The following is a 15,378-nucleotide window of genomic DNA, read 5'->3' as shown; positions in this document are numbered from 1 at the left end:
GAACGTGACTGCGAACGCGCATCACTGACAGTCTTGTATTTTCTGGCCGAAAAGGGGCATAAGGTGTCCCCTTCGAAGCTACAATTCTGTGCCCAGCAAGTGGTATACCTTGGACACTTGCTGTCCAAGAGGGGTAGACAGTTGACACCTGACCGCATCCAGTTAATTGCACATCTGCCACAGCCCAAGACACAAAAGGAAGTACGGGCCTTTATTGGCCTCACTTCGTACTGCAGACAATGGATTCCTCAGTATGCATATCTAGCCAAGCCACTCATACAGTTGACAACACAGGAGGCAGCGACTCCGACTGTCCTCCCTTGGACTCAGGAACATACACAAGCTTTTGATGACTTGAAGAAAGCTTTATGTCAAGCACCAGTTTTAGCGACACCATGTTACAGCAAACCTTTTACCTTTTTTGTCACAGAACGCGATGGCACAGCATTATCTGTTCTCACACAAGATCAAGCAGGAAGACACAAGCCTTGTGCTTATTTTTCTAGTACATTGGATCCAGTAGCCCAGGCTTTGCCTGCGTGCCTAAAATCAGTTGCATCAACAGCTCTAGCTATCAGACAAAGCGACTCAATAGTGTTAGGACATCCCTTGACAGTACAGGTTCCACACTCCGTGGAAGTTCTCCTAAATCGAACCCAGACTCAGCACTCGACCATAGCACGACTGACAGGATATGAACTGACACTGTTCCAACCACACATAGAAATCAGACGTTGCAACATACTCAACCCTGCCACATTGTTACCCTCCATTACAGCAGATCCAGCACCACACGACTGCGTGGAAGTCATTAATACCGTGACAAAGCCCAGACAAGACTTGACAGACATTGCATTGCCCGACCCAGACCTGACACTTTACGTGGATGGTTCATGTATGAGAACAAGCACAGGAGAGTTAGTAGCCGCATATGCAGTGACCACTGAAACTGAAGTCATAGAAACACATCGTATTGACACATTATCTGCCCAAGCAGCAGAGCTCATTGCTCTGACCCAAGCCTGTATACGAGCCAAGAACAAGAAAGTGAACATATACACAGATTCACAGTATGCATTCGGAGTCGTTCACGACTTCGGTGTTCTCTGGGAAGAAAGAGGTTTTTTTAACTTCTCACGGTGCCAAGATACAACACGGTCCCCTCATTCAAGCCCTGTTAGAAGCAATACATTTGCCTACAGCCATAGCGATCATGAAGTGCAAAGCACATACTAAAGTCACCGACACTATTTCCCAGGGTAACGACCTTGCAGATCGAACAGCCAAACTCACAGCTCAGACCCAAACAGACATTCCGACTGACACGACAAAGACTGAAGTAACTTCACTAACACATTGTATGACAGTTAAGGATCCCACACTAGATGTACTCGACATACAGACACATGCAACTCCAGATGAAATTAAGAAATGGACTGAACAAGGAGGGATCCAGACAGATCAGGGATGGATGACGAAGGGAAGAGCCACATGGTTCCTCCCCGACTCTATGGTTCAAGTTATCATTAATACAGCACATAGTCCAGCACACTTAGGAGAAAAAGCCATGTTAGACAGCATTCAGAATCTTTGGTTCAACAAGCATTTACGTGCAGCAGCAAAACAGAAAGTGCGTACCTGCATGATCTGTTGTCAGTTCAATCCAGGCAAAGGTATTCCCGTGGAACAAGGTGGATTTCATCCTCCTGACCATCCTTTTGAAGTCCTCCAGATGGATTATATCCAGATGGACAGATGCCGAGGATTCAAGTATGTCCTCGTAGTTGTATGTGCCCTTTCCCGATGGACAGAAGCATATCCAGTCCCAGATTACACTGCCGTAACCACTGCCAAACAACTGGTCCGTGAATTTTTCCCGCGATACGGCTTGCCCCGTGTCGTGTACTCTGATAATGGTCAGCCATTCTTGTCCGAACTCATGAAACAGGTATCACTCCTGTTAGGTTACCAGTGGAAGTTCCACTGCGTACGACACCCCGAAGCCTCTGGTCTCGTTGAGAGACATAATCAAACCCTGAAAACACGATTAGCGAAGGTCTGTGCAGAAAAAGGTGTAGATTGGATAGTAGCCTTGCCAGTTGCCCTCTTTTACATGCGAATGGTAGCCCATTCCAGAACCGGATTGTCCCCGTATGAAATAGTCTTTGGACGTCCTCCCAATATGTGGGGTACACCTATGCCTCGTAAAATAACGGATGTCGACAGTAATATGCTGACAGAATACCTAGCTTCCTTGATGTCTGCACTACTATCTTGTCGTTCACAGGTCGCGGCTGCCTTCCCGGACAACACCCAAGTAAAACCGCATGAAATCGTTCCAGGGGATTATGTCTACGTCCGCAAATTCGATCGCTCTAGCCCTCTGGAGCCAAGGTGGAAGCAGCCAAAGCTGGTGTTGATGACCACGAGGACCGCAGTGAAACTGGAAGGACGTAAAGGGTGGCTCCACTCAAGCCACATAATACGCTTTCATGGACTGTGTCCAGAGACTGTAATCAAGGACTGCCCCCTTTCAGACACTGACTCTAAACTTCCCCTGCTAGAAAAAACTCCGCAACAGGAGTACCGAGCCAAGGTGAGGTCTAGTAAGTCAGACAGCGTTTAATTGTTTAAGTCCCCCTCGGGTGAAGCGGTTAGACAGGTTTCTGACATGTATAAGATAGACCCAAGTAGTCAGAGAGATAGGCGAATTGAAAAGAGAGAAAAATATTTCAAAAATCTGCATAGCCGATGTGTCATTACTTTAATTTTTATGTTTCTTCTGAGTCTTACGATCATATGCATAAGTTTAATGCTACATGTTTTCTTTCCTCTTGGTTCTCATGTACATACTTTCTCTAATGACTCTGTAGAGCACACTTTCAGTGACCTGCCCCCACACGAGTTGTCCTATCGATTAGCAATGCGCAACAACACTTTTATCCGTATGTTACACCATTCTCACCAGACCAGCAATGCCACCAATTGCTGGGTATGTGGCCGACTCCCTCCCTATCAGAAATACAAGGGAGCTCTGCCCCTCTTTCCTTATCCGTTTACACATAATGGTTCGTGTGGTGCATGGTTTACTTTAATGTCCTCCCTAGATAGTAAGTCCACAGTTTCCCAAGGCAATTGGATATGGGGGAACCTGAATACAGTTATGAATAAAATATGTTTCCCAGACAAGGAAGGTCTTCCCCAAAGGACAGGAACCGATCTAGAAAATGAAGTGTATGGATTAGGTAATTTTACACTTAACCTCATGATTCTGAACGTTCAGTCCGAGACTAATTCGGACTTGCCGTCTATTACAGTTTTGCCAGTGAAAGGTGAATTATGCGTCAGAAAGAATGGTTCAGTACATCTAGGACACAGTGATTGTAATACTGTGGTTGAATTCAGTGATAAAGGAAAGTCTACTTTCAAAGCTTCCCGTCATTCTTATTTCATATGTGGTCAGACAGCCTATGTACGTCTGCCATTAGATTGGGATGGAACGTGTTATATCGCGTTCCTATTGCCACCTGTTTTCCTAGCCCCACCTGATTATCACCGAAATCCACACCTTGTACATGTGAGACATAGAAGGGAGATCAAGACCCCGATTGTCGACCAGACCGAAACAACATGGGAGCAATATACAGATTTCAATAAAGGATTCTTTTTCTTTGTAGGTCCTGTCCAAAATAGTAAACTGATACGCAAATTAACCAGAACTTTGGAAGCAGTAGTGAATGAAACTACTTCTGCTTTAGGTAACTTGACCGAAGAGCAGTCTGCTATGAGGCTCGTTGTTCTTCAAAATCGCCTTGTCCTTGACGTCATCCTGGCCGATAGGGGCGGGGCTTGTAGAGTCATCGGATCCAGTTGTTGCATTTTCATTCCAAATAACGCGCCGTCAGTATATAAAGCGATTACAAGGCTTCATGAGATAGCTCACCTGATACACCAGAATCCAGGCACCTGGACATGGTCCGGTTGGCTCTGGAGTGTGATATCCGCCTGGGGATGGAAAGTACTGTCATTCCTAGGAATAATACTGCTCATAGTATTCAGTTGTTGTCTCTGTCTGCAATGTGGGCCAGCGATTTGCGGCTTGTGCGCCACAGCTTGTATTCCCTGTCCAAGTTCACGTTCCCGTTCCCGAATGAAAAAAGATGAACAAATGATGTTATATGAACAGATAGATGGTCTCATGAGGATAGACATATCCTAAAGGGTGAAGTAGGGGCCAAGGAGGGAATGAGGTAATAGAAATTTTCAGGTAGCTAATGTGTCCCCCACTCGCACCCCGTCCATGCACCCATGTTCCATGTATGTCGTGTAATTCCTTTTCCGTGCATGCCACAAAGACGCATATGCATTTGCGTCCAACGTTAACATGTCAGTTATTCAGTCCACCCAGAAAACCACGTTAATTTAGCTTTTAGGCCTATGGTGCCAACGTCTTTACATGGTACACTTTTACATAACGCGAAGCACACATTTTCCACGTTTCTCTGGCTCCGTCGAGCCAGGCCCTTAATTGAGGCTCCAAGTCTTTTCTGCCTCTGAAAGCTGCAGTTTAGGTATGCATCCCTGACCTCTGCCTTACTTCCTGCCCAGCGAAGCGGTGCCCGGCTCAGCTTGGCCTGCCTGCCAAGACAGTATTTTGCCTACAGTTATCTGCTCAGCCTCCTCGAAAACACATTCCAGTCTAGTGAAATAGGTAAACATATTCCCGGCTGCAAAGCAAAGGGCCCAGCTTCCTGTCCTCCTTGCAAGTGATTTACAGAACCCGTTACCATGGTAGGCCTATAGCTCCTCGCATTACACCAAGACACGTATGCATGCACCAGCATTCAGTATTGAACGGCCTCTGCCCGAGAGACCTTTTACTTCAGACGATACATCCTCCAAACATGAGATACCAGATATGTTATAGGTACAGGTCATTCTGACATCCCAGACACCAAGACTCTTCTACTAGAGCTAAAGTCAAGCCCCCAGCTTTCCCCAGTTACACGTCTATATCACGTCATGCCCAGTTGCGCGCGCATCTGTAACAAAGGTTTCTGCTGACCCTGCAGGAATTCACTATGTATCCACCCACTTATGACACTTCTTGTGACGTATTCGGTACACGCCTACATGTACGCCCTTTTACACGCCTCCTGTTACGCACATGTTTTCTTATCTTTTACTTTTCACTTGTTACGCCTACTGTATTCATTTCAATTATACTGTTTTACTATATATAATGTGTGATGTTAATAAAACGTTGAATGTCCCTTCCTGAACCTTAGTGGTGATGGAACCCGATGTCCCATGCCTCGAGGCATTTCATTAAAGCCCGTATGACTCAGATACCACGGACTCTGCCTCTCATTTGATTGAGCTATCCTAATTGTTATTTAATGTATGGAAAAATCGTCCGGTAATATTATTTACCACAGGGGGGCACACCCCCGGGGCAAAGACATTAATGATGGGGGGGGCCTCTAAGGCTCCCCCGAGCCCCGGGGACTGCCACTCCCCGGGGCTTTGTTAGGAAGTATGCGGGAGGGCTCATGGCCCCCCCGCAGCCCCGGGGACCGCCACCCCCCGGGGCAAAGACATTAGTGATGGGGGCTACCCCTCGGGGCTTTGTTAGTAAGTATGTGGGGAGGCTCACGGCCCCCCGCAGCCACGGGGACCGCCACCTCCCGAGGCACTAATATGCAAAATTGGGGGGTCCGTATGGGACCCCCCTGCCCCGGGGACCACCATGTAGATGTTGGGAGGGGGGCCACGTGGCCCCCCTCCTGGAGCCCTCGATGGCCCTGGGGACCACCACCCCTGAGGGCTGGCTCCTGCAGTGTTGCAGTGTCCCGGGGTGCCCACCCCTGGGACACTGCTGTTTGCTGTGGTAGGGCGGGAGCCTCGCGGCTCCCACCCTACCACAGCAAACTGCTTTGATTTTTGAAAGAGAGAGCAGGAAACCTGCTCTCTCTTTCAAAAACCAAAGCGGATTGCTTTTCTGTATGGGGAGCAGCATGTTAGCTGCTCCCCATGCAGAAAAGCAATGCCTGCTCCCGCAGGATGAGGGGAGCCCCAACGAGGAAGGCCAGGCCCCGGGGGATGGGGTCCCCGGGCCAAAAGTGGCCCGGGAGGGTGGCCACGCGGCACCCTTCCCAAAAAAAGCAATAAATATAAAAAAAAGACCGGCCCCGGGGGATGGGGTCCCCGGGGCCTTAAGGGGGGGCATAGGAGGGGGCCCCCTCCACAAAAAGTTTATAAAATAAAAATGGCCATGCCCCGGGGGATGGGGTCCCCGGGGCTGGAATTGGCCAGGGGAGGGGGGCCACGCGTCCCCCTTCCCGATTTAAAAATAAAAAAACTAAAAATTGGGGGCAGGCCCTGGGGGATCGGGTCCCCAGGGCCCAAAAAAAGAAAAAGGGGGGGCTACACAGCCCCCCTTCTTAAAAGTAAAAAAAAAAAAAAAAAAAAAACAGGATCGGGAAGAGGCCACGCCCGCTCCCTGCACGTCTCTGCAAACGCGCCCCCTAGCGTGTTTGCAGAGGGGGAGGTAATTCCCCTTGCATACTGGGGTCCCTGGGGGCCAACTAGCCCACCAGGAGCCTCCAGTATGGACCAGGGTTCTCCCTTGCAGAGACGTGTAAAGAGGCCACGCCCCTTTTTACACCTCTCTGCAACTGAGCCCCCTGGTGCATACTGGACGTTGCTGGTGGGCTAGTTGGCCCCTAGGGACCCCCAGTATGCAAGGGGAATTAGTTCCCTGTCTGAAAAAGCGCCTGGGGGCTGCGTTGCAAAGAGGTGTAAAAAGGGGCGTGGCCTCATTAAACCTCTCTGCAACGCAGCCCCCTGGCACATACTGGAGGTTCATGGTGGGCTAGTTGCCCCCCAGGGGCTCCCAGTATGCAAGGGGAATTAGTTCCCCCTCTGAAAAAGCGCCAGGGGGATGCATTGCAGAGAGGTGTAAAAAAGGGGTGTGGCCTCTTTACACGTCTCTGCAACGCAGCCCCCTGGTATATACTGGAGGTACCTTGTGGGCTAGTTGGCTCACAGGGGACCTTAGGATTGAAGAGGAATTAATTCCCCAATGTAAAACGCGCCACAGGGTGTGTTTGCACACGTTACCTCAGGCCTCGCCCCCTTCCTTCACTATTGAACAAAATATTCCTGTAAAATCAGCCGAACTACGAATTCCGATTTACTCACCTGTTATCACAAGAGACGTCAGTACGGCATCTTTCAGCCCACTACTGATCCTGAAAAGTAATTGTAACCATACTTACAGTAACTTGAATTTCCTTCCATAGTCTAACATTGACTGGTTTCACTTGGAAATTCTTCTAAGGGTGGAGTTTTGGAACTTGAAAAAATTCCTCTAAAATCAGCCAAACTACGAATTCCGATTTACTCACCTGTTATCAGGAGAGACCTCAGTGCTGCATCTTTCAGCCCACTTCTGATCCTGAAAAGTAATTCTAATTGTAGTTACAGTAACTTGAATTTACTTCCATAGGATATCATTGCCTGCTATATAAAATATATATAAATGTAAAAAAAAAAAATATATATATATATATATATATATATATATATATATATATATATATATATTACAATTCCAATATTTCTAAAAATATTTATTTTTCAATATATATAAAAAATATGTAATGTAATTTAAAAAATAAAATATCTACAAATAAATAATTTAAAATAATGTAGTAAATCAGTATAAAAAAAATAACAATTAATACATTTAAAAATTATCATTTACAAAACCTTTGAAATTCACTGAAAAAATCATAGGTTTCAGCCACGTTATAGTTAGGAATTAGCATTTAAAAAACCTTAGAAATTCACTGAAAAAACTATAGGTTTCAGCCACGTTATAGTTAGGAATTAGCATTTAAAAAACCTTGCAAATTCACTGAAAAAACCATAGGTTTCACACATGTTATAGTTAGCTGGAGATTTCACTCATACAAAACCATTGAAATTCCCCCGTTATAGTTAGTTCAGCTACATCACTCATGACATCACTGATGACAACTCAAATGACATCATCCAGTGAATGTGTGTCTTCATGAAAAATAAATATTTTTATATGTGTATATCTAAAGGTCGATGGAAGAATAAATGGGTAAATAGGTGTCTGAATGGATGTTTTTTTTGTAAAAATGTTTGCGTAACTGACTTATTAAGTGTTTCTTAGCGAATACATGTATTAGCAAGTAATTTTTAAATATGTAAATATCTGTATCAGTGTCTCACTTTGTCTATAAGAGGCTGCATGGGTTGGTGAGTAGCTACATGAGTGTCTATATGGGTTATTAGTTAGTTTTTTGAGTATCAGTATGAGTGTCTGTATGGTTCGGTGGGGGATATTACTTAGCATATAGATGCATGAATGAGTGACTCACTGTTTGTATGTGTTTTGAAGACAGCATGTGTGCAGGACTGTATGGGTGGATGAGTGTGTGTATGGGTGTGTTAGTGAGTGAATAACTGTCTCAGATGTGTCTTTATGAGTAACTACATATGTTTTAAACTAGTATATGTGCGTATTGATGTATATAAGTGAGTATATGTGAGAGTGAGAGTTTGGAAGACTTCCTGTATAAATAAGTATGTGTTTTTATAAGTGAATGTTTAAGAGAGGAAGTATGTGTAAGTTTCTGTAGAAGTAAGTGTAGTGGTGTGTGTATGGCTGTATATGCAAGTAAATGGATGTTTGATAGTTTATTTGCATATGCGAGTATGTGTGTAAGTAACTCTATGGATGAGTGTTGGTGTGTAACAGGATGTATAGGTGTTTGAGTACATACGATGAGTAAGTACATGTATGAGTGACTATATATAACTGTTGGTAAATGAGTAGATGTGTATGTAGATGTTGGAATTACTGAATAGGTTGTAACTGGAATTGGTGTCTCCATTTTTTTGAAAATGTTAGTTTCTACTTTTGAATGTGTGTATCAAAGGTTATATTTCGCTGAGAGGAGGTCTGCCACTCTGTCACAAGGATGATGTCATCAGTGATGTCACTGACCATGTCATCAGTGATGTAGTATGTGAAGTCATCAGCAGTGCATTGCGGGCGCGAGAGTTATAGTTAGCTGAAATAACTATAACGGGGGAATTTCAATGGTTTTGTATGAGTGAAATCTCCAGCTAACTATAATATGTGTGAAACCTATGGTTTTTTCAGTGAATTTGCAAGGATTTTTAAATGCTAATTCCTAACTATAACGTGACTGAAACCTATGGTTTTTCAGTGAATATAAATATATATCTATATTGCTATTGAATCTAGGCATGATTTTAGACGTACTGATTCCAATTTAACACGCAGTTACTCCCATTTTATCAAATAAGTGAAAGATAGGAAAGATGTAGTAGTAAGATGGTCAGACAAAGGCAGTAATGTAGTCGTATGGCCCCTTGATATGTATACAAGTGAGCCCCAAAAGCAACTTCAAGACAAAGAATGTTACTGCAAAGCAAGCCCAGTGAATCTAAAAGAATCAAAAGAGAAATTTCATTGCAACTAATACAAATGGAGAGGTCTTGGTCTAATATCAAAGGAGGAATTCCGATATGTAAGAGTAGAACATCTGGTTACCCCCATTTTTGCCTTATCCCGAACTTCCACAAAATGCCCAGAATCCACCAGGGAGACCTATAATCTCTGCTATATGGGGACTATTTGAGAATACCTCTAGATACATAGATCATTTCCTCCAAGACCATGTACGGAATTTAGCGACCTTTATAAGGGACACAGGCGACTTTCTCCATAGGATATACAGTATCATGTAGGATGACTCCTATATCTTTATGGCGATGGATGCCATGGCACTGTATTCGAGCATCAGGTATTCTGAACGTATCGGAGCTCTTAAACACTATCTCAACCCTAGACCTATACATCATCACCAACGCTCTCTAATGCTCATTGAAATAACGGAGTGGTGTCTCAACAGTAACTTTCTTTTTGAACAACAGATATATAGACAGATCAGGAGGACAGCCATTGGTACCTGCTGCACCCCCAGCTGTGCAAATTTGCATATGGGCTGGTGGGAGGAGCAGATGCTCGTGGTTGAGTATGCAAATTAGTAGTCTGAGAATATTGTCCTATGGACTAGATATATCTATGACCTGTTTATTTTATGGTTGGGATCATTCGAATCCCAAGATCATTTCCAGAGAAACTTAATACCAATGATCTGAACCTCTTGTTCATGAACACCGTAAGTAAGGAGGAGGTACACTTTTTAGATCTAATGGTGTATGTGAAGCACAATAAAATACATACAAAGACATTTAGAAAACCTACATCAGGTAACTTTCACCCGACCAGATACAAAAACAGTGGGCCAGATATATCAATAAACCGTTTTGCGATTTTCTAATTGTGAATCATTGCGATTCGCAATTAGGAAATTGCAAAACAGCATATATGAAAGTGTTTTGAACACTTTCTGCGATTCCTAATGGGTCTCAAATGACCTACCTCATGAATATTCTTGAGGCATGTTGCAATTTATGACTGATTAGGAATCGCAAAAATCACAGGGATAGTGGCCTGCTGAGATCAGCAGATCACAATGTCTGTGATTGCTTTTAAATAAAGCAATTGTTTTTTGTTTTTTTTGTAAAGCAGCCCATTTTCTTTCCTGAACCCGTTTACCACGGCAAATATTTTGCCGCAGTGCGGGCGTTCCACTGAGTGTGCGGGGCTGCGTAGGCCGTTGGCAGCACCATGGAGATAGTGCTCGCGACGGCCAACAGCCGACAGGAGCATGGAAGGGGTTAAAGAAAAACAAGATGCTTTACAGAAAGGAAAATGAAAAGCTTTCTTTTCATTTTTTAAGAGGAGGCAGTGGTCCGTCTTCTTAAAAAATGCTCTTACAAACATTCATAAGGGGTTCCTTGGGACCCCCTCCCTTTTGTGAATGGGTTACAATCTACTTGAAGTAGGTGGTAAAATGAGAATGTTTTGTGACCGCATTCACGGTCACAAAACATTCATACATTCCCTTAGGATTCGCTATTTGGAAGGGACGCCCTAAACATACCCCTTCATAATAGCTAAGCACAAACCCATCGTAACAGGTTACCGAATCGCAAAATATGTTTTGCTACATCTGGAAAGCATGTTTTGCGTTTACAAACATTTGTGAAAGCAAAATATGCTTGATACATCTGGTCCAGTATTCCTTATGCAGAAAATCTTTGTATGAAGCAAAATTGCAGTAATAAGGAAATAATAAATAATAACATTAATAATAATAATCCACATTTGTAAAGCGCACAATCACCCGTTAGGGTCTCTAGGCGCTGGGGGCTGTCACTTAAAGGGAGTACTGCAGGATCTAAATTAAGGGCTCCGGATGAGAGGGTATAGTGAAGCTGTTCTACGTACAGCTAAAGAGAAGGTGAATGCAAAAAAGAGACGAGTTACTGTTTAGCACTCACGAAAAGAAGTTATAAGCAGGAGACACCAGCCAGATTTGTTTAATCGCAGGCTACTCTATTTATCACCTGAGACTAAGAAGCATTCTACTCAGACATTGGAAACTTATTAAAGGTGATCCAGTCATCAGCCACAGAATCCCCCAAATTCCTTTAATGTCATTCAGACTAGCAAAATCAATGCGCAATGAATTAGTGCAAAATTGCCCGCAAAACAATACAGGAGTGGATTGGCTTAGAGGCTGTTGAGGTTTCCAAAAATGTCACGGATGTAAACCCTGTTGCCATGGGTGTAATACCAAGGTAATTAGGACAAACCTACGAAATACCCCTATAACTATACGTGGGGCGTTAAATTGTAGAAGTGAGTATGTGGTCTATGTGCTACATTGTTCATGTCTGAAATTGTATGTAGGGAGCACCATTCACATGGTACATGTGAGAATACTACAACACCTTCCGGCCATAGCCAATGATGACAAGAGCTAACCCATTGCTAGGCACATTCATGAGCATCACTGGGGCAATGCCAGTGAATTGGTCTATTCTGTTATAGACGCAATCCCGAAGAATCCCAGAGGAGGAAATTGGGAACTACAGCTCAGGAGACTGGAATCACGTTGCATATTAATTTTGGGTAGTAAAATTCTGCATGGACTAAATTTGGATGAAGACCGATATGTGCAACTATGAATATCCTTAACGTTCATTAGTAACCATGAAAAGCGTGCCTTTGAGTTTAATTTTGTGGTACAGTGTTATGGTTGAATTAATTTAAATTTGATTGATTTTTAGGTATGCCTTTGTGCAAACTTGGATTTAGACATTATGCCTACTCATTGCTGAAGCACATATTGTTCATGATACTAAGATATTTCATTTTTGAAAGAGATGGAATGCAATGAATAAGACAAAACAGCTATAACTAGCTGGGGGACCTCTTATCTAACTTAATGAGTGTATATACATGGCATGAGAAATTATTAACTAAAGTGCAAGATTTTGGGATTAGCAGCTTGTAGGTGTGAAGAAAAGTGAACTAGCCTGCAATTGCCAACTTGGGATTAATCTTTTGTTCTTTCTGTTTCTCACACCAAGCTAACAAACATATACTTGTAAATATATTGTAAGAAGGCTGACTTTTAGTGAGCAATTCAAGATTCATTAGTTATTTTAACACTGAAATGATGTATACTTTGCGCCCCTTTGCGTACCATGTTGTAAATGTATCCATTGCACTTGAAATAATCAAATGTGATTTCATTTAATTTAATTTGATGCATTTTAATCATTGTTTTGTGTTAGTAACAAACAATGGTTTTCAAAGTATTTATTTTATATCCATGTCGAGCACATGGTTACCATGACAATATATGCTAACTCCTAATGGCACCCTGCTATGTGAGCAAGGTGGTCTTACCACCGAAACTCACCAGGAGTCTTCTGTGAATAAAATATAGTACTCTCACTCAGCGTGTTGGTGCCTGTTTCTTGTATGCTGTGAAACAGGATTGGAGCTGATAGATCTATACCCATATATCTATATCTTCTTTTACTAGGTATCTCTATTGTAAGTCATGTTCTCCTGCCTCTCTTATTGGGTGGAGTGTGTTTTTGCTGGCGTTCTTGCCCTTTTCCTCGTGTCCTGGGGGACCTCTGCTTGTTTGTTGCATTGCAATCTGTGAGCCCCCCTCCCCAGCTGATGTTTCTGCATTGCATAATCCAATAGAGCTTCCTTCCGTCTCTAGGTGTTTCCTCTGACTACGCGTGATCTATGGCCACGATAGTTGATGTTGTTCGCTATGCATCTTGCACTATTGATTGGTGCTCTCTGCACTGCTTACTTCTATGGCTCAGTTTTGACTCTGAGCCAGCTATTTTTAGCTTGTTTTAGCTATTGTTATTGGCCCTCCATCCTGTTCTCTTGGCTTGGCTCTAGGGGGTATTATAGAATTATCTTTTTGTGGAGTGTTCTTTCCAACTCGTCTTGTTCTTCGGCCATGGTGTCCTTTCTCATGTTTGTGCATGGTTGTGGATTCGGTTCCGTGCTGGGTTCTCCACGATGTTTCTGGTGGGATGTCTATTCCTCATCTCCCTTCCTGGCAGCCGGTCTCTCTTTTTCTTATGCAGACCGGATAGCCTAGTTGGGGATCTTTCTTGGAATCAGTTTGAAGACCCGCCTCCGGGATGGTATTGCTTGGATATCTCATTAAAATGTAAGGAATCTGCGACTAGACATCTCTATCAGACCAGAACTAGTTGCAGATTCCATACCAACCCATCCATCCTCCCTGCTCTGCTAACCAAATCTCCTTTACTTCCAGATTCCTTCTATGCACTCTCATGCCTATCATTGATTACAATAAAATAATAATTTATATTACATTTTTTCAAAAAGAACATTCTTTTTGGTCACACTGCTTCCATAGCAGTTTCTATACGTGGCTCCGAATTTTATGCGGAAAGTAGTCGCAGAAGACACTGATGTCTCCGCCTCTGATGGAGAGCTTAAATGGACTCTGTTGACGTTACATCCGGTGGACGATGTAGTTACAGAGTCGCTTTACTCCCTCTACCGACACACAGAGCTACTACTAATGTTTCCGATTCCAGTTTTGGCACATGGGGATAATTCAAAGGGAAGGAATCTGCAGCCAGATCTGGTCTCTATCAGATAAGGCATTGCCAAAGGTAAGTAACTTATTCACCAGATGCATAGTTAAACAAAGAGTTTTGAACAATCACCTGTTGGTCCTGGGGATAGATTGTAAATAGTAAGGTAGTTGCGCATCAATGCTAGAAATTGTAAGCAGGATTCCATTGAAATGAAAGTACTTTTTATTCTCTGGAATCTTTTTCATTTTAATCAGATAAACATATTTTTGGCAGGCCTTGAGGAAATGATGACTCCAGAAGAAAAGGCTAAACTCTGTGCAGCAATTGGGTACAGTTCAACAGCTGTTGATCCAACTTTGCCGAAATCGGTGAGTGATGTAGTTATACTAAATAACATAGTAAGACAGTATTTACACAGCTAACATCATGAGGTGGTTTGTATCAGATATCTTTACTCTGAATATTCCAAGTGATCTTAATTAACAACCTTCAGCAACTTTCTATATTCCTTCTATTTTCTTGTATTTACCACAATTTTGTAGCACCCAAGAAATCTGAAAAGAAGTGCGAATCATCTATTAGACAATTGTACAGCAAGCGTTAAAGGAACCACCAACTTTCTCGTTAACTAATTTTAGTGCATCTATGTGTCATTATTGTGCATAAAAAATTATTCACAATACTCAATTCCATATCCTGAGTCACGGAATTGGAAATAGGTGGAATTTTAGAATAGTGAAGTGCACTTGATTATTGATTATATTTTAACCAACTCAGTTGTACTTATTTTCTTGTTTTTGAGTCCAGACACAAACAGTTGCCTCCATCAAAGATCTGTTTGTTGTTCTTAAAATGTCTAATAACATCATTAGTTGATTGCTTAAATAAATAAGTATTTTCACCCCATGCCTTCTTGAAAAAGGACGCTAGACTGTTTATGATGAATCTATAAGTTCAGTCACCCCGTCTACAGTATAGTGACTCTCCCTGTCTCCCCCTGTGCCCTATCCTTTTTTTTTGTTTTTAAAGTACTTCTTTAGCCTCTTGCCATACATGTAATACATTTCAGATTTTTCGGAATCTAGGAAAGGATTCCTGGAGTACTCGTGAGAAACTGTGACTATTGCAGATTCATTCGTACTTACGCAAAAGCCATTTTTAGTAATCACATCTGTCCCACTGTATGTTTCGGTTAATATGTTTTGTCTTTTATAATTCTTGGTTGATCAGAATGTGCAGGACCTTTATTAGGTGCTTTAGAATACACTTGATGCCTTTTCCATTTCTAAT

General features: G+C 42.8%; 1 protein-coding gene across 4 annotated transcripts in view; it reads left to right on the top strand.

The window, feature by feature from the left end:
• VPS13A (vacuolar protein sorting 13 homolog A) overlaps positions 1-15,378 on the top strand; it is a 2,146,181-nt gene that overhangs the window by 324,194 nt on the left and 1,806,609 nt on the right. For all 4 annotated transcript variants that reach the window (XM_086961343.1, XM_086961342.1, XM_086961345.1 and 1 more), the window contains exon 16: positions 14,362-14,456. In XM_086961343.1, the coding sequence (XP_086817469.1) occupies positions 14,362-14,456 (95 nt within the window). The remainder of the gene's footprint in view (positions 1-14,361; positions 14,457-15,378) is intronic.

Source organism: Lissotriton vulgaris, chromosome 3_1 (genome assembly GCF_964263255.1).
Source record: "Lissotriton vulgaris chromosome 3_1, aLisVul1.2, whole genome shotgun sequence".
NCBI lineage: Eukaryota > Metazoa > Chordata > Amphibia > Caudata > Salamandridae > Lissotriton > Lissotriton vulgaris.
The sequence above is the reverse complement of the archived record's forward strand: the minus strand, read 5'-3'. Positions and strand labels throughout refer to the sequence as shown.